The 26,980-nt window shown below is 53.9% G+C and overlaps 1 protein-coding gene across 5 annotated transcripts in view; it reads right to left on the reverse strand.

Moving 5' to 3' along the window:
• Positions 1-2,952: 2,952 nt before the first annotated feature.
• Positions 2,953-26,980, reverse strand: part of mtmr3 (myotubularin related protein 3) — a 30,885-nt gene continuing 6,857 nt past the window's right edge. Inside the window, exons 5-22 of one of the 5 annotated variants that reach the window (XM_064354186.1) lie at positions 26,725-26,841; positions 24,372-24,392; positions 22,776-22,858; positions 22,121-22,287; positions 21,841-21,937; positions 21,392-21,505; positions 20,763-20,965; positions 19,457-19,588; positions 19,223-19,334; positions 16,751-16,946; positions 16,408-16,593; positions 15,092-15,262; positions 14,215-14,360; positions 11,522-12,899; positions 7,824-7,934; positions 7,623-7,711; positions 5,429-5,455; positions 2,953-3,261 (exon numbers count right to left, since the gene is read on the reverse strand). In XM_064354186.1, the coding sequence (XP_064210256.1) occupies positions 3,090-3,261; positions 5,429-5,455; positions 7,623-7,711; positions 7,824-7,934; positions 11,522-12,899; positions 14,215-14,360; positions 15,092-15,262; positions 16,408-16,593; positions 16,751-16,946; positions 19,223-19,334; positions 19,457-19,588; positions 20,763-20,965; positions 21,392-21,505; positions 21,841-21,937; positions 22,121-22,287; positions 22,776-22,858; positions 24,372-24,392; positions 26,725-26,841 (3,522 nt within the window). In that variant the 3' untranslated portion in view covers positions 2,953-3,089. The remainder of the gene's footprint in view (positions 3,262-5,428; positions 5,456-7,622; positions 7,712-7,823; positions 7,935-11,521; positions 12,900-14,214; positions 14,361-15,091; positions 15,263-16,407; positions 16,594-16,750; positions 16,947-19,222; positions 19,335-19,456; positions 19,589-20,762; positions 20,966-21,391; positions 21,506-21,840; positions 21,938-22,120; positions 22,288-22,775; positions 22,859-24,371; positions 24,393-26,724; positions 26,842-26,980) is intronic. The other 4 variants (XM_064354187.1, XM_064354188.1, XM_064354190.1 and 1 more) reach the window with 4 other exon arrangements.

Genomic DNA, 26,980 nt, shown 5'->3' on the forward strand with positions numbered 1-26,980 from the left:
GAGCACTTTTTTTTGTTGATACAGAAAATGGGTATGTACAGCTAGCTGTAAATACATAAGTTCCTCCTGGACAGAGAGGAAAGAGACGCGAGAACTCGGAAAGTGCTTTTCAACTAAACAAAGGAGGGAGAAACCCAAAAGCATAAGTGATCCCAGTCTGGGAGCCCATTAGGACTGCTTGGCACCTGACTCCACCCCCCTCTCTCAGACAGACCCAGCAACCCCCGATTGCCGACCAATGGCAGGGATCCTCGACGGAATCTTGAGAACGGCAGTGTTCTAAATCAAGTAAATCAGAAGAAATCAGCAGACGGCTAAATCCGAGCCCAGAAGAGCCAAGCGTATGTACCGCGCACTTCCCCACTCCACCCCTTGCTCACGGAACCAAGAAACGGAGTCTCAACTGCCCTCGGCCATAATACTGCGGTAACGCCGGACGCTTCTATTTCACGTTACCCACGCGGGTCTTCTGCGGCAGTGAGCGCAGGCCGTTCCAATCTCACATTTGGGCCCACGCCTGTACTACTTTAGTGATCTAACGGATATAGGATTATCGGCTACCGGCTGACCTGCTGACGGAAAGCTTGCTCTGACCTCACTAGCAGCAATGCTAACCCACTCGCACCTGAATAGAAGCCAGGACTACTGTGGCCTTATGGGACACAAAATGCCCTCCAACTGTTGGGCCTACCCTGTACCTGGGAATTATATATACTTTTCCCTTTTAAAACATTTGTAAATCACACAGCTATGGCTCAGTCGAAATGCGGCGAAAAAGAGGGGGGGTGGGGGGTGGGGGTGCTGTTTCGCACAGGTGAATGTGTGCTTCCGAGTCATGGGTTGGGGTGGTCATCAACATAAATCTTTGAACTTTCTAAATTAGCCCAGCTGAAAGCCTCTCACTGAACAAACCAATACTTAACTGCTTTCCAAAAACAACAAATAAATTCAGGCCATTCCTGGAGCAGCAAAGAAGCCCCACCCCCCCAAACACTCACACACACACACACACACACACACACTCACGCAAAGGGTCTCCTGGGATGGGGGATGGAGTTATACACATATTCAGACCCCCGCTTCTCCTCTCAGTGCGTGGGCTGCTCGTGTAAGATTGCAGGTGCTCGGACTTTGCTCACCTGGACCAGCTCTCCTAATCTGTGATTATCCTACAGCAATTCAATTGTCACATACTGAGCGACTGCTCATAACACAAAATGAGAATTAGCAGAACAGAAAACGCGGTGCCGACGGCACTGACGGGAAGGGGAAAACGGACGCACCTCTGCGGCGTACCCACAAGACCCCCGGCTCCTCTCAAAAGCTCTATACCTGCAGCTCGGCCGCCAGCAAACAGACAGCTCGAATATCAAAGATCGGCTCCTTCAGGAGCTTTCTTCTTCTTTTTTTTTTTTGTCTTTCCTTCCTTTTCTTCCTCCGACTTAAAAAATAAAAGAGTAACACAAAAAAAAAACTCTCTAGTGACCACTATTCTGAGCCACTATTCAAAGATATATATTTATTTTAAATATTACATATTTATATGTGTATATTTTTCCATTCATTCAATTTCTATTTTAACAACGCGCTAGAGGCCGTAGCCCCAGAATGGCCCACTAACTGGAGAGGGTGTCGCTGGAGAGACGGAGTAAGGTGGTAAGGTTCCCCCTCGTCATTCACCACTGTAGAGGTGCCGAGCGTGGATGACATGTTACAGGACCAATCAGTAAACAGGTAATCTACAGTGATTGGCTGCTCCACACTGACTGCCCCCACCCCAGAGCTGGATTGTCTCCTGGGGTGGTGTCTTGCTGGGGTTATCGATAAAGAGCGACCCTTTCAAAAGCAAGTTCACCCAACAAACATTCCCTGACTGGCTTTCATCATCACACTATTGCTTGTATATCTAATCACCTCCCCTTTCACCTCGTAAACGATTGCAGGAGGTCAACTGGCATGTTCGTTCTCGTTGTGATTGACAGCTCTGCAGCCAAAAACACTGACGCATTCGTGAAGCCCTGCAGCCCTCTGAAGCCAAGGCTACGTCTGTTCTATAGCCTAGGAGTTCTATAACCTGCCCGTTAGAAGCAAATTCAAATCTCATTCAATGTTTGGTAAGCTAAAGGAAAAGACATTTGGCAGGCGCGCAGTGAATACTAATGGTTGCCGGGCCGCTGGGTAGGCGCTGGAGGGGCCGCGGTGTGGGGAAACGCCAGTGTGCGGGGCTGTGGCTCGCACGCGTGAGGCTATGGACTCCAGACGAGGGACAGGAAATCCAAGGCGGGATACGGAGGAGGATCCCACGAGCAGACCGATTCTCAACTCGATCTGTCCTCATGTTCTTCAGAAACAAAACAAAAAACAGCACCCAAGACCCTTCCTGTGTTCCAGCATCCTCTCTTCCGGATCCCCCCCCAAGGCGTACCCCCCAGGAGTCGGGTACAGGGGACGCCTGCAAGGATCGCCTCAAACTCGCAGCACCGAAGCTCGACCACACCCGTCACAGTCCCACACCTTTTTCCCTGTCCCTCCCGAGCGCCAAAACCACGTGAAAAACAACAAAGAAACTACGTCGGGAGATGATGGTGCTTTGAAGTCGTCTCAAAATGAATCTTAACGAACGAAAAGCTAGAGGAAACGAAAAGCGAATCTGAAATGAGCGCAGGCCTCGGGCTCCACCGCCTCCCCCCGCCGCCGCTCGAGAGTCCGCGAGGCGGCCGTCTCCGCGAATCGCTCCGGCGCGGCCTCGGGTTCGACGCCCAGCGCTTCCAGCGGTCCTGTGCGTGTGCGTCCGTCCGTTCGTTCGTCCGTCCGTCCCACCGCGCCGCGCCTCATACAATCCAAAGTGCTTAGCCTCTATCAAAACATGGCATTTCGTTTTTTGTACAGCGATCTCCATATATACAACGCGCCATTGTATATACACGAGACTTCCATTCGCTCGGGGAAAATCCGATATATACACACCGCACACAGAATGTACAAAGGACACTCGCGCCCCTGGGCTCTTCAGTCCCTCTGCAATGTGCATGTTTAGGGGGCCCGGGGGGGCCCCCTTCCCGTGCGTGTCCAGGCCCCCCCAGAGGCCCCTAGTTGGAGCTGGCGGTGATGGGCTTCTCCAGCTCCAGGTCCCGGGGCCCGCTGGACACCCGCAGGCTGCCGTAGCAGGTCTTGCAGACGCGGGTGGGCTCAAACAGCTGCTGGCTTGGCACGGGGATCTTCTGATCGCAGCAGCTGGCGCAGAACACGTTCCCGCAGTTCCTGCAGGGGGCGACAGAGAGGCCGGACAGTTCACACACTGAGGGCTGAGTGTTGTATTTCTCAGGCTAGATAGGGCCTGCATTTCCTGAGGGGAGCGCATGTATAAAGAAAGTTACACTTTGTGTTCCAAATTCCTAAAGTATCCAGAAGAGAAGATCATGTGATGAAATAATATAAACTCTGAAATGGTTCAAACTTTTCTCCTAGTTACAAAAAGACTAACAAATTATTTTTTACCACCTTCGCAAAACAAACATGGCGTGAAGAAATAAAAAAGACAGATTTTAAACCTGCTTATTCAATTGGATCCATATTAGTTCCTTGCTCGCACATGCATTTGCAAGGGAATTCAACCATTTCAGTTTCGCTTTCCAAATTCACGACACCAGGGAACAAATTAAGCAGCACTCCATTAGATGCAAGTAGCAATAAAACAGTCACTCTGTGGTGAAACTGCCAAGTGTATTGTGCTTACAGCCATTACAATTGTGGCCATTTCTTTGAATCTATGAGTGTTGCAGTCACTGCTAACAAACATTTAAAGTCAACATGAAAACAAATATGGCTGCATGTTTGCACTAGTCAATTTGTAAGGATTGTCCTATGACATACTTACATTGGGGATTGGGGAAAACGCCTTTTAACTGCACTACAAATCAAGCTTTACTATCCACTTCCTAAACAGATACGCATGAGATTCTGTGTTCATAGACCTTGTAAAGGGAAAACATACTTGAAATAAGTGCGAATTCACTTGGCCATGAGTAGGTTTCATTTTATGTACCGAATTAATACCGTTCACAGTTCTGCCCTTGAATATTCACAGAACCAAGCCCCGTTTCCAAGAACTGCAGCTAACCAACAATACGCACAAACTGCTATTAAAGAGTGAGCTTACGCAAACTGATTTGACCTAAAATATTAAAGGACAGATTTACCTTTTAACTTCTGAAATTACTTATCTGTTTGCTTCTTTATGAATCATTAATAATTGATGTATTCTACGGGTTTGAAATATGGTTTAGGGCAGATTGGTGATACTCAGCTCATGCTAAGCCTCAGCAGCTATAGTGTACCTTAACATTGTCCCCCATAGAACTAGGCCCTCAAGTTCTTCCAGGGGGTAACTACATCTGCATGGCTGATGAGGGTTGCTAGACTTTGTCCAGTATCTCCAATATGAATAACCATGGCAACAACTGACAGAGGCTTTAGCTTGCCTGCCAGACACATAAAGGTGCACACAGCACACAGATTAGTGCTGTGCTGTCCTGACGCATGCACACGCGTGCGTGCGCGCACACACACACACACACACACGTAAGGGATACCAGTGCGATGCCATGCACATGCACTCACACACAGCACCCCTCCGCCGACCGGGGTCCCCGAGATCGACGGCTCGATTCTTTGCGGCGCGACGGGAAGTGACATCGTCACGAGTCATAGCGACAGACTTCGTGACCCGCGGGGCGGACGTCTGCGGAGCTTCCTGCTGCATCGCCCTGGTGTTTTTAGAGCCGCGGGGGTGACGTGCGGGGGCCATTTTAGACCCCTTGCTTCCACGGGTCAAAGGTCAGTCTGAGGCAATAGCATGCGGTCAGGGAGTGTGTGTGTGTGTGTGTGTGTGTGCGCGTGTGTGTGTGTGTAGTGTGTGTGGGGGGGGGGGTTCTCCCCCATTCATCAAAACACACACTGCAGCAGTGACACGGTGGAGTGCGCCCCGTCTGATCTGGGACCCACAATTCCCCCCGTTGCGTACTTAACTGCCCAGCCTCCATTAAGCCCCAGGGAAGGCTCAGTGACTGGATCTAAATACAAAGCCTCCAATCGCTGCCCCTGCTACGGCGCGGACGCTTCCCTAGCGCCCCAGGGCTGCGCATTCCACCCTCAGACCAACATAAACAGCAGCGCTGGGGTACCGAGGGGGGAGACCGGCGCCGTGGGGGGGGTCTGGACGCACACACGGCCAGGCGCAGAGAGAGAGAGGTTATTTCAACACGCCGAGCGAAAGGGGCGGGTGAGGGAGGGTGAGGATCGTTAGAAGGCAAATAAAACGGGGAGGATGGAGGGAGGAGGGAGGAGGGTGGTGCAGGCTTGGGGAAGCGAGTGAGGAGGAGGAGGAGGAGGAGGAGGAGGCAGAGAGGACTGTGGAGCCGTTTCTCACCAGGCTTCTGGAGCAGCCTCCCTGCCCCTGCAAAGGAGAGGGGAGACAGTGGAGAGGTACGGGGGTCAGAAACGGCTGAGACTGGGGAGCGCAGCGCCCCCACCTGGCTGAGAAAAGCACTGTCGCCTACCCCAACACGCTACACTACACGCCAAAACCTGTCCCTACACACTATACTACACACCACCACCTGTACCTACACACTATACTACACACCATCGCCTGTGCCTACACACTATACTACACACCATCGCCTGTGCCTACACACTATACTACACACCATCACCTGTCCCGACATACTATACTACACGCCACCACCTGTGCCTACACACTATACTACACACCGTCACCTGTCCCTACACACTACACTACACACTGTCACCTGTCCCTACACACTATACTACACACCGTCACCTGTCCCTACACACTATACTACACACCACCACCTGTCCCTACACACTATACTACACACCACCACCTATCTCTACACACTACATTACACACTGTCACCTGTCCCTACACACTATACTACACACCGTCACCTGTCCCTACACACTATACTACATGCCACCACCTGTGCCTACACACTATACTACACACCATCGCCTGTACCTAAACACTATACTACACATCATTGCCTTCACCTACATACTATACTACACTCCATCGCCTGTACCTACACACCATCGCCTGTACCTACACACTATATTACAGACTATCGCCTGTCCCTACACACTACACTACACACCATCACCTGTACCTACACACTATACTACACACCATCGCCTGTCCCTACGCACTACACTACACACCATCGCCTGTACCTACACATTATACTACACACCACCGCCTGTACCTACACACTATACTACACACCATCGCCTGTACCTATACACTATACTACACACCATCGCCTGTACCTACACACTATACTACACACCATCGCCTGTACCTACACACTGTATTACACACTGTCTGCGATTCCCTACACACTGTATAATACTGTCCCTAATCCCCTCAAACAATGTTACATGCAGTCCATTCCACACCATGTTATACACTTTCTACACAATTATTCGACACGCCTCTACAAACTGTCCACACTATACGGCTACATGCTATCCTCACCGATACATAGTGTGTTACAGCCCATCCTGTCCCCTACACACTACTACACAAGGCCCCAGGCCCAGCACGTTAGCAGGATTCCTATCCGACAGCCCACAGAGGCAGCGGGGCTCCAGGGCAGCGGGGCCGCTTCCCCAGCTAAACACAGGGCCTCTGCCACGCAGGGCCTCCTGCAGCACAGGGCCTCCGGCAGCACAGGGCCTCCCGAAGCCCAGGGCCTCCTGCAGCACAGGGCCTCCGGCAGCACAGGGCCTCCTGTAGCCCAGGGCCTCTGCCACACAGACACGCCCTGGGCCTGAACCCGCCACACCCGCCGCCACCGCCCAGAGGCCGCACCGCCGGAAAAGGGCAAAAATCCACGCACGCTCCTCTTAAAGGGCCGTGTGTCTCACCGCGCTAAAGAGCCGTGTGACATTACAGGCCGTTCAGTTTACCAGCGCTTCCTCACAGGAGCTGCCATTCCATCGCCGACGGTTACCGCTCTTTCTCCACAACACTGTTTATCGGCCGCAGCAAGCAGGAAAGAACACACACAGCCTGACCTGCTTTCTATGGTCCTGTGAAAGGTGCTTAAAGGACACTCCCTCAAAGCAAAGTACCAGAGAGATCAAAACAGCGAACACAAAGACAGAGGGTCGGACAGCAGTGCTTTCTGCTCTTCCTGTTAACAGGGAGGGAGTGCTTCTTCAAACCCATCTGGACAAGGAGACACAGAGACGGGATATGAAAACAGACAATCACAGTGGGGGGGGTTCTCTCATATCACCCCTGTGAAGTGGCCTCCGGGACCGGCCCATTACACACCGCATACGCTCATCTCGCTCAGCGATGCCCGACGTATACCGTCTGCTCTGAACGAATGAAAACCAGGCTTTTAAAAGAACGTAAACCACATGTCAGGAGCAGCTTCCTGGCAACACAAGGCCGTGATGCAGCTGTATATAACGGCAAAAGGAAAATAAGGACAGAGTACTGCTCAGACACGTTCAACAGACGAGCTCGATCCTGAGGGGGGTGGGGCTTCCTGAGAGTGGTGTGATGTCACGTGACCGGCAGCAGGAGTTACCTGCAGTGGTGCTTCCTGGTGGCGAGCCAGAACCTGCTCTCGCAGCCATAGCACTGGGCCGCCAGGTGGTCCGGGTACCACCGGGTCACCTGCGAACACCAGAACAGCCTTAGCTCCCATTGGCCGCGCCCCCCCACGTCCCGTCGCCCCCCCCCGCGCCCCCCCAGGCCCCACGCCCCACACTCGGGCCGGGCGGCTCACCTCGGTGTCCTGCTTGTCCACCTGCTCCCAGCTGGCCTCGGAGAAGAGCTCCGTGCTGCAGCGGGACAGGCAGTTAGGGTCCAGGTTACACTCCGAGTCTGGGATCGAGGTCTGACACACAGAGGGAGAGAGAGAAAAGCAACAGACAGGTGAAGACTGAGTACAGTTGATAAAGTATTGTTACTCATCGTTACTAAAAATATTTGTTTCTTGTAAGAAATGCAATATTATGAAGAATTTTTAGTATTCTTTAACTTAACAATGAGAAAGGGCTTCTTTCGCACTAAAAATGTTCACACTGGCAATATGTACCTATTGTATGTCTTAGATCTGAGTGAGCTAAAAAGAGTGAGTGAGCAACTGAGCAAGAGACTGAGACAGTGAGAGTGAGACTGAGTAATGGAGCCTGAGTGAGAGACTGAGTGAGAGACTGAGACAGTGAGTGACAGACTGAGTGAGAGACTGAGACAGTGAGTGAGTGAGAGACTGATTGAGAGACTGAGAGAGAGACCCCTCCCGTGCTCTGATAGGTAGTCTACCCCCTGCTGTACCCCTGTGCAGCGCTCTGATAGGCAGTCTACCCCCTGCTGTACCCCTGTGCAGCGCTCTGATAGGCAGTCTAACCCCCTGCTGTACCCCTGTGCAGCGCTCTGATAGGCAGTCTACCCCCTGCTGTACCCCTGTGCAGCGCTCTGATAGGCAGTCTACCCCCTGCTGTACCCCTGTGCAGCGCTCTGATAGGCAGTCTAACCCCCTGCTGTACCCCTGTGCAGCGCTCTGATAGGCAGTCTAACCCCCTGCTGTACCCCTGTGCAGCGCTCTGATAGGCAGTCTAGCCCCCTGCTGTACCCCTGTGCAGCGCTCTGATAGGCAGTCTAACCCCCTGCTGTACCCCTGTGCAGCGCTCTGATAGGCAGTCTAGCCCCCTGCTGTACCCCTGTGCAGCGCTCTGATAGGTAGTCTACCCCCTGCTGTACCCCTGTGCAGCGCTCTGATAGGCAGTCTAACCCCCTGCTGTACCCTGTGCAGCGCTCTGATAGGCAGTCTAGCCCCTGCTGTACCCTGTGCAGCGCTCTGATAGGCAGTCTAGCCCCCTGCGTTACCCCTGTGCAGCGCTCTGATAGGCAGTCTAACCCCCTGCTGTACCCCTGTGCAGCGCTCTGGTAGGCAGTCTAGCCCCCTGCTGTACCCCTGTGCAGCGCTCTGATAGGCAGTCTAGCCCCTGCTGTACCCCTGTGCAGCGCTCTGATAGGCAGTCTAGCCCCCTGCTGTACCCTGTGCAGCGCTCTGATAGGCAGTCTAGCCCCCTGCTGTACCCCTGTGCAGCGCTCTGATAGGCAGTCTAACCCCCTGCGTTACCCCTGTGCAGCGCTCTGATAGGCAGTCTACCCCTGCTGTACCCCTGTGCAGCGCTCTGATAGGCAGTCTAACCCCCTGCTGTACCCCTGTGCAGCGCTCTGATAGGCAGTCTAGCCCCCTGCGTTACCCCTGTGCAGCGCTCTGATAGGAAGTCTACCCCCTGCTGTACCCCTGTGCAGCGCTCTGATAGGCAGTCTAACCCCCTGCTGTACCCCTGTGCAGCGCTCTGATAGGCAGTCTAACCCCCTGCTGTACCCTGTGCAGCGCTCTGATAGGCAGTCTAGCCCCCTGCTGTACCCTGTGCAGCGCTCTGATAGGTAGTCTACCCCCTGCTGTACCCCTGTGCAGCGCTCTGATAGGCAGTCTAACCCCCTGCTGTACCCTGTGCAGCGCTCTGATAGGCAGTCTAACCCCCTGCTGTACCCCTGTGCAGCGCTCTGATAGGCAGTCTAGCCCCCTGCTGTACCCCTGTGCAGCGCTCTGATAGGCAGTCTAGCCCCCTGCTGTACCCCTGTGCAGCGCTCTGATAGGCAGTCTAGCCCCCTGCTGTACCCCTGTGCAGCGCTCTGATAGGCAGTCTAGCCCCCTGCTGTACCCCTGTGCAGCGCTCTGATAGGCAGTCTAACCCCCTGCGTTACCCCTGTGCAGCGCTCTGATAGGCAGTCTAGCCCCCTGCTGTACCCCTGTGCAGTGCTCTGATAGGCAGTCTAACCCCCTGCGTTACCCCTGTGCAGCGCTCTGATAGGCAGTCTAGCCCCCTGCTGTACCCCTGTGCAGCGCTCTGATAGGCAGTCTAGCCCCCTGCTGTACCCCTGTGCAGCGCTCTGATAGGCAGTCTAGCCCCCTGCTGTACCCCTGTGCAGCGCTCTGATAGGTAGTCTACCCCTGCTGTACCCCTGTGCAGCGCTCTGATAGGCAGTCTAACCCCTGCTGTACCCTGTGCAGCGCTCTGATAGGCAGTCTAACCCCCTGCTGTACCCCTGTGCAGCGCTCTGGTAGGTCAGTCTAGCCACCCTGCTGTACCCCTGTGCAGCGCTCTGATAGGCAGTCTAGACCCCCTGCTGTACCCCTGTGCAGCGCTCTGATAGGCAGTCTAACCCCTGCTGTACCCCTGTGCAGCGCTCTGATAGGCAGTCTAGCCCCCTGCTGTACCCCTGTGCAGTGCTCTGATAGGCAGTCTAACCCCCTGCGTGTACCCCTGTGCAGCGCTCTGATAGGCAGTCTAGCCCCCTGCTGTACCCTGTGCAGTGCTCTGATAGGCAGTCTAACCCCTGCGTTACCCCTGTGCAGCGCTCTGATAGGCAGTCTACACCCCTGCTGTACCCCTGTGCAGGCTCGTGGCGTACCCTGTACCTGGCAGCTCTTAGCGTTACCTGCTGTACCCCTGCAGCGCTGAGCTTACCCGCGTACCCTGTGCAGCGCTCTGATAGGCAGTCTAGCCCCTGCTGTACCCCTGTGCAGCGCTCTGATAGGCAGTCTAGCCCCCTGCTGTACCCCTGTGCAGCGCTCTGATAGGCAGTCTAACCCCCTGCTGTACCCCTGTGCAGCGCTCTGATAGGCAGTCTAACCCCCTGCGTTACCCCTGTGCAGCGCTCTGATAGGCAGTCTAGCCCCCTGCGTTACCCCTGTGCAGCGCTCTGATAGGCAGTCTAGCCCCCTGCGTTACCCCTGTGCAGCGCTCTGATAGGCAGTCTAACCCCCTGCTGTACCCCTGTGCAGCGCTCTGATAGGCAGTCTAGCCCCCTGCTGTACCCCTGTGCAGCGCTCTGATAGGTAGTCTACCCCCTGCTGTACCCCTGTGCAGCGCTCTGATAGGCAGTCTAACCCCCTGCTGTACCCCTGTGCAGCGCTCTGATAGGCAGTCTAACCCCCTGCTGTACCCCTGTGCAGCGCTCTGATAGGCAGTCTAGCCCCTGCTGTACCCTGTGCAGCGCTCTGATAGGCAGTCTAGCCCCCTGCTGTACCCCTGTGCAGCGCTCTGATAGGCAGTCTAACCCCCTGCGTTACCCCTGTGCAGCGCTCTGATAGGCAGTCTAGCCCCCTGCTGTACCCCTGTGCAGCGCTCTGATAGGCAGTCTAGCCCCTGCTGTACCCCTGTGCAGTGCTCTGATAGGCAGTCTAACCCCTGCGTTACCCTGTGCAGCGCTCTGATAGGCAGTCTAGCCCCTGCTGTACCCTGTGCAGTGCTCTGATAGGCAGTCTACCCCCCTGCGTTACCCCTGTGCAGCGCTCTGATAGGCAGTCTAGCCCCCTGCGGTACCCCTGTGCAGCGCTCTGATAGGCAGTCTAGCCCCCTGCTGTACCCCTGTGCAGCGCTCTGATAGGCAGCGCTCTCTCACCACTTCGTCGCCCACGTCGCCGTTGATCCTGAGGGAGCCGCAGAGCTGCTGGCTCTCCAGGCGGCTCCACAGCTCCTGCACCTGCCTCTTGAGCGTCTCCACCTCCATCTGGTGGCCCGCCTCCATCTGCCGCAGGCGCTGCTGCACCACGTCGTTGTGCATGGTCAGCCCGTCGTCGTCCAGGTGGCTGCGGGCCGGCTGCTCGGGGCTGGGCGGGGGCCGGCCCAGCAGGGCGTGGAGGCAGCGGTGCTGGGAGGCTCCGCCCCCTCCCCAGCCGCCGCGCGCGTGCGCCGTCAGCGACCCGCCGCTGGCCGCCGAGACCTGGCGGCTCAGGGGCGCCCGCTCCCCGTTCACCCGGGGCTCCGCCTCCGGCCCCTCCCCGTTCTGCAGGGGCCCCTCCCTGCCCAGGTCGGGCGGGGCGGGGGGCAGGGCGCCGGGCGGGGACGGGCGCTGGCCGCCGTTCGAAGTCCTCGGGGCGCCGCCCTGCTCTGCCTCCGCAGCCACGCCCTTCCGGAAGGGGGAGGAGGGCGGGCTTGTGGGCTCGGCCGGGAGCGGGGGAGGGGGGCAGGGGCGGGGCTGCTCCTCCGTCAGCGTCTCCGTGGAGCTCTCCATGAGCGAGGCGCGGTCCTCGCCCGGCTCCGGGGGCTCGGGCGCGGGCAGGCCGGGGTCGGGGCTCCCCCGGGGGTCCTCCAGAGCGGCCAGCTCCTCGGGCCCCACGGGGCCGTGACCGTTGGTCATAGTTCTAATCTCCGGCGGGCTCGGGGGGGCCGAATCGCTGGGCTCCTCCGGCTCGCCGGGGGCCCGGACCTCAGAGGCCTGGACCTCGGGGCCCGGCTCGTCCGCGCCCTCCGCAGGCAGGTCTGCGGGCGGTTCCGTGGCGAGGGGCAGGGCTGGGGGCGAGAGCGGGGGCGGGGCGTCCTCGAGGTCATCCAGAGGACCCTCGACGTGGTGCCCGTTGACGCTGGCTTCTCTCTGCAACTCCGCCCCCGCGTCCTCCTTCGTCGCTTCCTGGAGGATGTTCTCAATCTGGCCCTCAGCCACGCCCACCGCCACAGAGAGCTCCGCCTCTTCCACGCTCTCTTCCTCTGACGGCTCTCCGTTCCAAACATCGCCATCTCTCAGCCCCTCCCCCTCTTCCGCGGGCAGGAGCCCGTCAGGCCAGCCTCCTCTGTGCCCCACCCCTTGCAGGTTGGCCCTCCCATCCTGGTCCGGAGCTCCGCCCCCATCGGGCCCCACTCCAATGTTGAGTTCAAGCGAGCGGCGGTGGTCTTGCCACTTCTCGTTCAGGCTGGGGTCGCTGGAACGTCGGTTCGAAGCGAGGGGCCCGCCCACCTCGCACGCCATGGGCAAATTGTCGAAGGACCTCGTCTTCGGAAGCCTTTTGTGAAGAAAAACAAGAAAACAAAGACGAAAGACTAAATTAAACTGGTAATGAAAAAGGACTCTTCATTTCAAAACACGCTCTCTAACATACTGAAATCCAGGTATGGTTCAGCGTATAATCAGGGCCCCATTACAGAACTTGCAATCCAAACAAATTAAAGCTTAGAGAAACACTGAAATGATGATAATCATCACAAGGATTAAAAGATCGGTGTCATCTTAGAACAGGAAAGGCCACTCCCTGACAACAGCACAGCGGTGTGGAAGCATTAGCCCTCTGCAGGAACTATGTTTTGATGGTAGAAGAAAAGGGTGTGGCCTATTGTCTTCCTCTTCACTAGTCTACGCTGGACTCAGCCATGTGAACGTGGCCGTGAGTTTTATTTCCTCACATGCAGGCCGGCGTATGTAATCAGGGAAATCAGAGACGGCTCATACGCCAGGCTCAGTCCGCGAGGCTCAGTCCGCGCTCCAGGAGCCGGTTGTTGACGTAAACCGATCCCCCTGCCCCCGCGTTCGCGGAGGGAGCCGCCAACTCCTCCTCGTCCCAGAGCCAGCGTCCGCGTTTCAGACCGCTTCCAGAACGTGCGGTACGGACCACGGGGACGGGGGGACGCCGCTGAGGTACAGACACCGGCGGCTGAGGTACAGACACCGGCGGCTGAGGTACAGACACCGGCGGCTGAGCTACGCCGGAGAGGCCGACAGAACTTTGGCTCAAAGCGAAAGCGCCGCCGTTAGCTTCACGACCGCGGCCGGGGCGCCGAGCTCTCGGCATGCCGATCCCGTCCCCGGGGGCCGCTCAGGAAAGGAACGTAAATTAAAACGCTTTCGTTGTGGAATTACGTGAATGTTCCTCTTGAGCAAGAAGGCCTAATTGCATATTTTCCCCCAGCTTCCTGCATCTCGGTTGTATTTATGTGGTACTTTTCATAGCCTGACAGCACTTTATGGAGAAAGGGGAATTTCTCCTCAATCATCCCTTGTGTAGTACCCATCCATCTAAGTGATACCTGGCAACCATTACAAGCCAGAGAGTGTAAGAGCAAAGGGACAGAGGGACAGACTTATTATGGCAACTGAAGTAGGGGATGATTAGGTGACCAGATTGAGAGAGCAGGGCAGTAACTGACCAGGACACCAGTGAACCCTTTACTCCTTATGACCACTTACACATGGTCTTTAATGGCAATACCAAGTCAGGACCTTGGTTTAAGATCTCACGCCAAATAAGGGAAGACTGCTTGCCCTGGAAGGACAAACTGCAAAGAGGAGGAGGAGGAGGAGGGCAGAGAGGGGGCGGGGCTCACCTGCCCATGGGGCCGTCCTCGGGGTTGGCACCCGACGCCGGGTACGGGGCGCACGAGTCATCGGAGGGCGTGGTGGGCGAGGAGCTGGGCAGGTAGACCGCGGTCCACAGCATCAGGTTCCGCACGTGACACACAGGGTGCAGCACCTGTAGGGGGCGGAACAACACCCGGACATGCACACGCGTGCTTCGAACCCAACACCGCACAGAAAGAAGCACGGCCGGACCGGCAGCTAAACGGTTAACTGCCGCTTAAGGCTGTGTGGAAATGAGTCGGACGTAAACAGCGCGGAGAGCTAAGGTTCCCCTGTGCACTGACCACACGCTGTGGCCCAGGAACTGGGCTGGGCCTCCACAGGAGGATCCAGTTTCCTGCCTCTTTCTTCGCAGTTACACACAGTAATGACGTGACGAAGACGAGCAGAGACAAACAGAGAGAGGGGGAGGTGAGGGAGGGAGAGAGGGAGGGAGAGACTGCGAGAGAGAAAGAGTCCAAGAGTGAGCATGAGAGTGTGAGAGAAAGTGCAAAAGTGTGCAAGAAAGTGAGAGTTTGAAAGAAAGTGAGTGTGAGAGGGAGAGACAGAAAGGGAGAAAGACAGACAGAGAGTGAGATGGAAGAGAGAGAGAGACGAGGGAGAGAGAGAGGAATACAGACAGACCAGAGGAGAAGAGAGAAGAGAGAGAGAGAGAGAGAGGAGAGAGAGAGATAGGAGGAGAGAGAGAGAGAGCGAGAGCGTGGAGAAGAGAGAGTAGGAGAGAGGGAGAGAGCAGAAGAGTGAGGAGAGGAGAGAGAGAGAGAGAGAGAGAGAGAGAGAGTGTGTGAGAGAGAGGGAGTGAGAGACAGAGAGAGCGAGAGCGTGTGAGCGTGCTCAGTGTACCGTCTCAGAGTGGGAGGAGTACAGCATGTTGCGCAGGGCGCGGTTGGCAGGCCGCAGCAGGGACCACACAGAGCAGGTCCGCTCCTGGATGTGCTGGTCCTCCCTCTCCTTCCCACTGTTGCACAGGAACGTCCCAAACAGGCAGGAGTAGGTGTGCTGCACCAGCTTCACCTGCAAGCGCGCACACACACACGCATTCACACACACACACGCACACGCATTCACACACACACACACGCATTCGCATTCACACACACACACACACACACGCATTCACAAACACACACACACTCACGCATTCACACACACACACACACACAAACACACACACGCACACACACACACACACACACACACACATACACACACACCCCCACACAGCATCAAACACAATACGTGCACGTACACGCAAGCACAGCAAAGGCTCAGGTAACGCGACTCTGCCAGACTACAATACACACGCATTCACTACACGCAAACAGCACGACACAACACGACACACACACACACACACACACACACGCACGCACACACACACACACACACGCATTCACACACACACACACACAAACATACACACACACGCATTCACACACACACACACACACACACACACACACACACACACACACACACACACGCACACACACACACGCACACGCACACACGCACACGCACACACAAGCACACACACACACGCACGCACGCACGCACATACAGTGCGAGAGAAAATATGGTGACGGTTACATCGCGAAGTTTCAAATTAAGGGCAAAGGCTTTCAGTGTTAAACGCTGACTCTGCCAGATTGTACTTAATAGCTTTAAAGCATTCGTTTTAATGCTATAAGTTCAGTGAGGTCGTGAAAATGAACGGGACCGAACTGGGAGCTGGACAACCAGGAAGAACGGTGATGCTGTTAACAGCATGGACAGCCCATGTTGCTAGCATTCACGTTATGCAAATACAATGGGGTAAGCTCCACAGAATTGCTTATTTTATATTTATTAATGACTTATTTTATACCAAATTGAAATATCCTACTGATACTCAGTAGCTTGAGCAATAAAAATACCTTGTGGTATGAACTGCTGCTATCTACAGTTTTTCCGTAGCAATAAATATAGAACCGCACTAATTCTCAAAAACTATCTGTATGAATAGTCCCACACACATCCCTATTCAACATGCAAAACAGTCAATTTTGACATCAATGACCAGCCTTCATATTCACAAAAACACAAAAAGAAGCCCTTGTTCGAATGCGCTTCCTGGATCTGCCGCTGCGACTGCGACGCGCGTTCTGATTGGTGCTCACCAGGAAGGCCTCGTTGAACTCGAAGGAGCAGGGGAACTGCCTCTGCAGCTGGTGCACGCAGTCCAGCCACTGCAGGAAGACGGGGCAGCGCTCATTCAGGTCCTCCGAGTTCTCCCCGTGACCGCAGCGGTCGGCGAACTTGTGACCGAAGTCCAGCCACTCCGTCTCCACCAGGACCTGGAAACCCTGCAGGGAGTTTCAAAACCATGAAGTCCAACACAGAGCCCAGATGAAACCCTGCCAGGTTGTCCTGAAAAGACTGGGTACACAATAAACACCCGCTCCCCCACTCTCTGGGCCACGCCTACCTCCACCGTCCCCCCGCCCCCTGCGCCACGCCTACCTCCACTGTGCGGTAGTAGGGGTCCAGCAGCAGCTTGGACAGCGCCACGATCTGCGGGGTGCGGTCCCAGCCGTCGGAGCAGTGCACCAGGACCGGCCGCTGGTCCCGGTCCACCGCGTTCACCACCAGCAGGGAGGCCTTGAGCAGCAGGGACAGGTGCTGCAGCCAGCGGGTGCCCTCCAGGGCCGACAGCCAGCTGGGAGAGGGGGGGAACCGGTCAATCCAGTGCAGCTGAGCCCACACGCACAACCACACACTAACCGCTCTATATACAACCACACACTAACCGCACTATACACAACCACACACTAACCGCACAGATACTATACACAACCACACACTAACCGCACTATACACAACCACACACTAACCGCACTATACACAACCGCACACTAACCGCACTATACACAACCGCACACTAACCGCACAATACACAACCGCACACTAACCGCACAATACACAACCACACACTAACCGCACAGATACTATACACAACCACACACTAACCGCACAGATACTATACACAACCACACACTAACCGCTCTATATACAACCACACACTAACCGCTCTATATACAACCACACACTAACCGCTCTATATACAACCACACACTAACCGCTCTATACACAACCGCACACTAACCGCTCTATACACAACCACACACTAACCGCACTATACACAACCACACACTAACCACTCTATACACAACCACACACTAACCGCTCTATATACAACCACACACTAACCGCACTATACACAACCACACACTAACCGCTCTATACACAACCACACACTAACCGCACTATACACAACCACACACTAACCGCACTATACACAACCGCACACTAACCGCACAGATACTATACACAACCACACACTAACCGCACTATACACAACCGCACACTAACCGCACAGATACTATACACAACCACACACTAACCGCACTATACACAACCACACACTAACCGCACAGATACTATACACAACCACACACTAACCGCACAGATACTATACACAACCACACACTAACCGCACAGATACTATACACAACCACACACTAACCGCACTATACACAACCGCACACTAACCGCACAGATACTATACACAACCACACACTAACCGCACAGATACTATACACAACCACACACTAACTACAAACAACAATACACAAACATGGCAAACTACACACAACCACACACATACAACAAACAAACAAACAGGTAAACAAACCAGACAGGAAATATACACAACCGCACACAACCACAGACTGACTATACAAAAACTACACACAAAGGCATACCACTTAGAACTGCCATCACAACTGTATTTTTTAACCAAGCAAAAGAGGGAAGCGGTTTTGCAACAGTTAACCAGTTTCCGAGTGAAAATGGAGATTGGCTTGTTTGGTTTTGAAGAACAACACCCCGGCCCCCTACAAACCACAGTCTCCACTGGCAATGTTAAACAAAGCTGCCCTTTCACAAGCTAATAAATGATATATGTGCAGGCCTGGCATGCTTTCTGGGGCAGGAGCACTGGTGCAAACAAGCTCAACAAAACAAAAATGTACAATTAAAAAGCAAGCAGCACACACAGGCACAACTGTAAGCCTTTTTCATCATCAAGAATGACACAGTATTGCTATAAATTTAGACAAATCATTGAAAATACATGCAGTTCTACTCTGCTGTCATTTGAATTGGAAAGCTCAACTGCCAACGGCAAAACGTGGTAAGGTGGCACATTTTTTGAAGACTGAAAGATTAAAGATGAAATATGACAACAGGCCATTTACTTCTGTAGGGGACGGGGATCTGAAAAGTTGCTTTACGTTCCATTTAACCCATGCTGGTCTCGTCTCGTTCTTGCCATTGTCAAAATACAAAATGGCCCTGAACAGTCATGCACCCTTGATGTCTGTACTTGCGTCTCGCCGTCTACTTAAAATCAAACATCGAGAGACAAGCTGAAACTTGACAAGAGACCACGTCAGTTAATCAATACTGAGACATTATTAACACCGTTAACAGAAAAGTAGCTTCACAAAATAAACTTAGCGGCAGTAATTTCAATGTTGTAGCACAAATGTGACTGAATTCACGTTCCCACAGAATATCTTTTAGGCACAAACGCGAGCGAATCAGTCACACTTGAATGTACAGCCCCGATGTACATGTGTGCTCAGTTAGAGAGACTGATCGAATTATGAACTCTACTGTGGAATCTCTGAGTCAATATATAAAGGAATCCCTGCATATGGAGATCCTCGGGTCCATGCTGTGCCAGGCCCAAAAAATCAGGAGCAGATGTTCCCTCAGACAATAATGCAGGGGGGCACATGAGGATTGGGCTGCCTGGCACAGGACCAGCTGACTGTAGGGCTGAGAGAGGCCTTCAGTGCAGTGGACGAGGGGCGGGGTTATTGTGTACAGGGCCTGGGGGGTGGGGGTGGGGGGGGGGGGCAGACTCACTTGGCTGGATCGGGCATCTGTGTGCAGAGAAAACGCAGGGACTGGAAACTCTTGCGGATGGAGTGGATGTTGGCCATGCCCATAAACACCACCTCGCAGTTGGGGTAGTACTCTGGAAGACAGAAAGGCCATTATGCAGCGGCAGCCGGAGAGGAGCCGACCGTCGGCCATTTTGGCTCCGGAGACGAAAGCGCGCGCCCACGTTGGCACGGCTCAGGCACTCAAGCCTCTTACCTGGGCACTCGCAGCCTCCCCCCTTGGCCCTGTTGGCCACGGCGGCGGCGTACGACCTGGCGTCCAGGATCAGGAGCTTCTGAGGCTGGATGGCCAGCGTCTCCACCTCCGAGCTGTTAGTCATGGAGGACTCTGAAACAGAACCCTCCTTTCAGGACTCGCCAAGAGCAGTGCAAACACCACATTAATCTGCCATCTCCTGACGCAGAGAGGAAACCAACCTCTTCAAGCTGCCTCACTGGTCCGTCAACCCAGGCTTGCCTCCTTCTTGCACTGCCTAATATTTGCTAGCCTTCAGCCATTCCTTTACTAATGAAGCTCAGACATTTTGCAACTTACAGTGGACTCCCTTTGATATGACAATATGTATATTACAAAAAACTTATATAAACTGTTTTTCTGGTTAAATAGTTTTTTGTATCCGTGCCGGTGTTGTGCTGAACCTTACTGTACCTACAGTGCAAGTTCCTCTGGAACAGGGCTAAATAAACAAATGTAATGTACGTATAGCAAACGCCTGCCTTGGCATGCCCACTGCCTGCAATCACTGCTTCACACATAGCACTGTCACACAGCAGTGCTGAGGACGCAGTGAGCGTACGAGCGTGCCTGGCCCGTAAGGCCATCTCCAGCCTGTATCTGAACATATATTCTGACACTACGTACACTGACATTTCACATACTGTGATCGGCATTCAAATGTAGCTCCACGATAATGAATTTGACAGAAACCCTCTTAAACGTAACCATCCTTCACCTCACTAATTACAACATTAACCTGCACCTTCTGCACCCTGTTCTGCACCCTGTTCTCTCAGTTCATTCTCCAAATGCCACTGAAACTGCATTTTCCACACCTCAACCACCTTTTGCAGTGTTTTAGAAAGTGAAAGAAGCCACAGACTTTTCTGAGAATGCATGCGTTGCTCATGCACACAAGGTGTGCACGAGCCAAAATCGCAGGTCCTCGAAACAAACGGACGGTAGAAACAGGCTTTCGCTCGGGCCCCCCGGTCACGCCAGGTCTGGGTTGAGATAAGGCCCGGCTGAAGACAGGGCGGAAGAGACGGAGGAATCCGGGCTAGTGCAAACACGCCGCGGAATTCCCCCGCGCCGCTTCCTCCGCTCAAAAACTTCCGCGCAAGACAAGCGGCGGCACGCAACCTTCGCCCGGCGCGGCCGCTGCACACGGGCCGCCGCACACGGGCCGGCCGTCGGGAAAAGAGCCGCGTCAGCAGTTTTTTTTGTTTTTCTGTGTTGCGTCTGGCGGGGTGAGGGCGGGACGGGGGGGACGGGGGGGACTGACCGAAGTCCGTGTCGGAGAGGTCGGCGCCGTTGCCGTACTCGCGGGAGCAGGACCCGTTGGCCAGGTGTTTTCGGGAGCTCCCGTCCACCGCGCACGCCTTGGCGATGGACTGCACCAGGTGCTCGTCGTCAGCGTTGCGCCAGCCCCACCAGCTGACCTCGGGCTGGCCGCAGCGGGCGATCACCGCCCCCGTGCTCTGGTGCCTGGCGAGAGGGACGCAGAGACGCAGGAGGTTCGGCTGTGCTGTTAAAACTGCAGCTGGAGCAGCGGTTTGGATTTAAAACTCATATGAGATAAATTCTCTTACTGTATCTAAAAGTCAGAATGTCCTGAAGTGGTTTTTAACTGTGAAAAACATTTTAATAAAAATCTAAGCCCTGGTGCAGAGGTATACAAATGCATTGATTATGAACATGCTTAATACTGAAGTGTTTACAGAGTAGTACTGTATTGGGACACAGAAATGTTGATTTTTGTTTCAAAAGCTTTGTGACCCTGTCAAGGTGAATTGGGTAATATCCCTGTTAGACAACATCACAGTGCTCTGTCCATCGGAAGCACACAGGCACACAAACACACACAGACAAACACACACACACACACGCACACACACACACACACACACACACCTGTACACCACAGCCGGAAACCTCTTCCAGGACCGGAAGGCGGCCACATTCTCCAGCTCTTTGTCGGTGATCCAGGCTGGCACCAGCAGCAGCTGCGGGTAGCTAGAACAGAGCCTGGCAGTGCCAGGACCGAACGGGGCACGCGGTTAGGAAATGGGCAAAAGGGCAGACCCCTGGACAGGGTTAACCACCGCCTGAACACAGCCTCTGTGCTCAGACACCCAATCTCACCCTTATCACTTATCTGGCAGGGGCTCACTGCCAGTGAAAGTGAATCTTGGGCACAGGCTAAAGCCCCATTGCCCCAGCACAACCGCTCCCTCTATTAAACACACAAAGGGCGGGCGGGGCGGGGCGGGGCGGGGCGCGACGGCAGGCGGTGGTAAAGGACGCCGCGGTTACCGTTTGAAGAGCCGCGGCGACCGACGCCTCCGCCCGGGGGCGGTTACCTGTGCTTGCTGTTGATTTCGGACACCCTCCAGGCGTTCTGCATGTCGAAGCCCATCCGATCCACTTCGTTCCTGAACCGCGAGGTCACATGGTCTCCTTGAGGCGAGACAGAGGGCGGGGCGGGAGAGCCAGGTAAGACAACGGGAGAGGGAGGAGCCGCAGGCCCTGCTCGGAGGACGCGGCGCGCGCTCTCCAGGAGAAGCCTCGCGAACGCGGCGCTCTGTTCGCACGGCGAGGGGGGCGGGTGGGGAAAGGGGGCGTGGTCCCCGCAGCCCGTACCTGGCCTGCACAGCTCGCCGTGCTGCTCCTTCTCCCCCGCGTACACGTCCACACACCAGGCGTGGAAGGCGAAGGAGAAGAGGTCCTCCAGCCGGGACGGGGGACGGCTGGCGCCCGTCAGCCTCTTCAGCCACTCCTGGCACTGCTCGAAGGTGGTGAACTGGCACCTGACCAAACGCAAACCCCCCCAAAAACGATGGGTCCCGTTAAGGATTCGATCACACGCTGGGCAAGGCCCATTACCACAGATTAATCTATGTGGCATGGGGAAGACCATGACTTGACTCAATGCAGCAAAAAGGCGAACACATAAATGTGCCTGTGTGTATGTGTGTATGCGTGCGTGTGGGTGTGCCTGCAAGTCAACGTTACAACATTATAACCTATAAAAGGTGTGGCTTGAATTATATGACAAACGCACTGGAGAATCATTGATAAGATACCGATGAGCGAGAGGTGCACACTTGCACACAGCTTGATACGCACACGTGTGCGGTACATTCATGTTCATTTTGAGTTACGGGCAAAAACTAAAGAAGAATCAATGGAAATGGGACATTGGTGCCCGAGAGGTGGACATATACGTGCGAGCTTGTATGCAGCACATAGACACATGCATTATATAACCAGACGTGCGCTGGTTAGCGGCCTTTACCTGATGACCTTGCAGTCCTTGCAGGTGACGTGGAGCTGGAACATGTCGCGGTACTCCACGCTCTCAATGAGCTGCAGCGGGACCTGAGAGAGGCAGAGAGAGGGGCATTCGGGACACTGGCGGCGAAAGCAGGGCCCCTCGGCCCACTCAACCCCGTCTCTGTCTCCGCTAACTGGATACAGGACGCAGGAGGAGCTCAAACCAGGCCTCATAGGCTCCTTAGTCACACAAGCTGCCAGCTGGCTACGTGAAGCCTGGAGAACACGCCCCCCCTGTGAGGCCAACTCTACCAGCGCATGCAAATGACCAACAGCCTGAGTCACCGTGACACGCCTCGTCTCTCTGCGCGCTAGCAGGAACGCGGTACGCTAACGCAATGCGCTTTGTGAAACATTCACGCCAGCGGCACTCTGCTCCCGACACTCAGCACCGAGTATGAGATATGTAATAACGAATCCCAGCCAAACGCCCGACAGGCCTCTCTGCTACGGAACACAAAGCAGGGACCCGGACCGACCCGACTCCACTTGGATAGCGAGATCGGCACTTTGCATCTTCGCGCATTTCCCAAGCAAATCTTGCGATCTCGTCTTCTTAAACTCAACTGGTCTCTTCTGTGCAAACGAGGGTCCCTTGCACCAGAGAAATTATGCTCGTAAGTGCACACATTCTCGCCAGGTGATGTTTTTCATCGGTGCTAAATTACACGCACGTGTCATAATGATGCATCTGAAGCGCTGGGTTTTAAGGATGTGCCACATTCCACGGCTGGGCGCCAAGTCCCGACAGTGCCTCTGCAGCCCCAAAAAGTAGCAGAGGACCGCCATAATGTACCCCAGGAGAGAGGGTTACGGTCGGCAGTGATGTCCTCATCTCACCAAGCAAGTACCAGCGAAGATACAATGACTGCACAGCTCAGCTGGGGGACTGGTCTATGAGTGCTCTTCTGACACAGTGACTGCGCAGCTCAGCTGGGGGAATGGTCTATGAGTGCTCTTCTGACACAGTGACTGTGCAGCTCAGCTGGGGGACTGGTCTATGAGTGCTCTTCTGACACAGTGACTGCACAGCTCAGCTGGGGGAATGGTCTATGAGTGCTCTTCTGACACAGTGACTGCACAGCTCAGCTGGGGGACTGGTCTATGAGTGCTCTTCTGACACAGTGACTGCACAGCTCAGCTGGGGGAATGGTCTATGAGTGCTCTTCTGACACAGTGACTGCGCAGCTCAGCTGGGGGACTGCATACTGCAAAATGTAACAGTAGGTTGCAGCAGGCACTTCCTGCTTTTAAAAACGTGGGTCTATCTTCGCAGAAACGCGAGGATGTTACAGTGATGCGACTGGTCTATGAATACGAAATTCCATATTATTGGGAGGGCGATAAAAAGCTGGGGCAAAAAACGTGTTAATTTGCTGAGATTAATGGTATTAACGGGGATCACTCAATGCATGATCTATGCCAACGTCACACAGCCAGACCACATGCTGTAAGCACAAGAACACGACACCGTTAACACACTCTGTTCCCCTCAGACCGATCCGGTGAGACTGCAGGCAGGTCTGGAACGGGCAGGCAAGGCCGTGGGAGTACTTACTGACACCTCACACGAGCAGTTCTGATGTTCCAGACAAACAACAGACAGGCACATAAAACAGAGGGTCAAAATGGAGGCCGCTTTTCTTTGCCGCGGGTACGTCCTGCTGTCACACCCTCCACCTGCGTCTTTTAATTCGCCGCTCAAGCCCGCCTCAGAAACGTCCCAGCGGCGCCAGAGCCAGCCCCAAATTCCTCAAGCCCTCGCCCGGAAGGGGCTCCCCTCTGGCTCAGAGGCAGATTTGTAGCCGGTGGGCCGCAGCTATTCCAACGCCTCGCGTCTCCCCATAAGGACTCCCGCAGCGCCCCAGGCCGGGACATCCCAGCTGTTCCACAGGAACGCGGCCGGGCGGTGTCCGTGGAAACCGGGGCGTCCGGGCTGAATCGCCTGCGCGAGTGCGTGACCCCGCGTCGCGCGGACGTGCGCCGGTGGAGCACAATCAGAAAGAGACATCGATCACGCCGGAGAGATAGAGAGCGATACAGAGAGATAGAGAGGGGGAAACGACAGAGCGAGAGAGAGAGAGTGTGTGTGTGTGTGTGTGACGAACGAACACGAGCGCTCTGGTAAATATACGGAATTGTTGCCGTGGAGTTGCTGGGAAAACAGTCACCATTCCAGCATGATCAGCTGACTTTTACCCGAGCAAGAGTAAACACATTATTTACCGCACGGAAAACCAGCAGGATGCTAAAAGGCAATCTGTCCATGTTCTAACCAACATTTTATGCAATGTTTTCCAGCAGGCTTCAAACACTGTACCATAGTGCAGCACTGAGGTACCACAGTGAAGGAAACCAGCCTACAAATCTCCTTCTGGTCTAAAGGATACAGCAAAACCTGCATATTTACTCAGAATTTTTTTAACTCTCAGGAAAAAAACAACTGGCCGCAATGCTAAGAAATAAATGTTCTACAGGGGACACGCGCTCACTGTTAAAGACATTCGAAAACTTTCGCAAAACAACTTCACATATTTCTATACCGCAACAATACAACGCAAACAATGGCTCTGCAGTGACTGCTCGCAGTGAGCTTGCCGATGCTGGGAGCTGCTTCTGAGCAGTGGCCAGGCTGTCATGTAGGCAGGGCCATTATAAACAGCGCTCCTCCAAGGCCACGTTATGCTGTCATCTTAATTAAGAGTCGCGAAGCAACCGAACAAAAACGTCCCGGAGAAATCCCAATTTAATTAGCGGCGTGACAGTTTCATTTCAATATTACATCGATTCTCTGCAGTTCTTTTTTAAACACGAAGTGCAGATATCTAACTATTTTGGCCGAAGATCACGAAAGATAAACAGACGCAATTAGCCAAACAAAACAAAACTGCCCTCCACACAGACAGAAAAAAAAGAACCTCACATGAATCTACATATTTTTGTGAGAGGGGTTTCATTACATCAGGACTAAAGAACACAAAATGAAAGAGGAAGAGAGCGAAGTGGCCCACCCTAACTTAGCATTTACATGCGAACCCACGGCTGTGCCAGGCCATGCTCCCGACTGTACAGCATGTTCCCCGCTTTTACAGCTCTCTGCGAAGGACTATAAACATTAGATCACGTAGCTCCTGGGAAACGTACACTTTGTTGCACTTTCTGTTTGAAGAACATTTTTGTGTCTCAAATATCTGACCCGATTAAAGAACACAAAGTACCCTCTGCCGTTTATACATTCCCTCTGTGACAAACTCATGCGCTGGCACATTAACCGGAGAATCGGATGTTTCTAGAAGGAAAAGAGCATTTCAACGGAACGTAATGTAATATTAAAAATGGGCATCAGTGATAACTGTTATCATCATTGACGAAATTGATAACATTTTCTTTTGTGACACCAAGTGTTTCCTCCTTTACTTTACTGACGTGTCAAACATGTTTTGGAGGGGAAACAGACCAAACAGGGTTGGTATGCGCTTGGACGCAACTATTCTGATCTGCTATAGACTAGTAACCCCAGCCAAGTAAGACTCAAAACGAGTATAATAATACAGCAGTGTCTGGGCAGTCAAAGTGTCTGTTCAGTCAGGGCCCCTTTGTCAGTCAAACAGATTTATATACAAAATCACAAGTAAAATATTTTTACAAGCAATATATTAATATACAGCTATAACAAACCATTAACTTTGACTACTGAACCCAACTGGGAATGACTCTGTCTTGACCATTTATGATCACTTTGTCCTGACACACTACCGCAATCAACAATATGGCTACAGAATCTCACATAAAACCTCCAGGCACATGGGGGACGTGTGCAGAGGAAGTTCAAGTCAGTTCAAAAAGACGGTCCTACGACTGAAGGAGGTCTCAGTGAGGGGGCGGGCGGGCGGGGCGAGGTGTGTTCTTACGTTGACGATGGATTCCTTGAACTTGATGTGCAGGCGGTAGCTGGACATAGCGATGATGGCATCCTCAGCTCTCCCCACGTACTCCGTGAACTCCCCGTGCAGCTCAGGAAAGGGGACCTGTGACCAACACAGCCCATCGCAGCACCGTTACACATTAACACCACGGGCACCGTTACACATTAACACCACGGGCAGAGAAGGAGGAAAAAAAAAGGGACAAGGGCAGCGGAAATGGCGCCAGTTCAAATTTCACTCT

This window comes from Anguilla rostrata, chromosome 10 (assembly GCF_018555375.3).
Source record: "Anguilla rostrata isolate EN2019 chromosome 10, ASM1855537v3, whole genome shotgun sequence".
In the NCBI taxonomy this organism is placed as follows: Eukaryota; Metazoa; Chordata; class Actinopteri; order Anguilliformes; family Anguillidae; genus Anguilla; species Anguilla rostrata.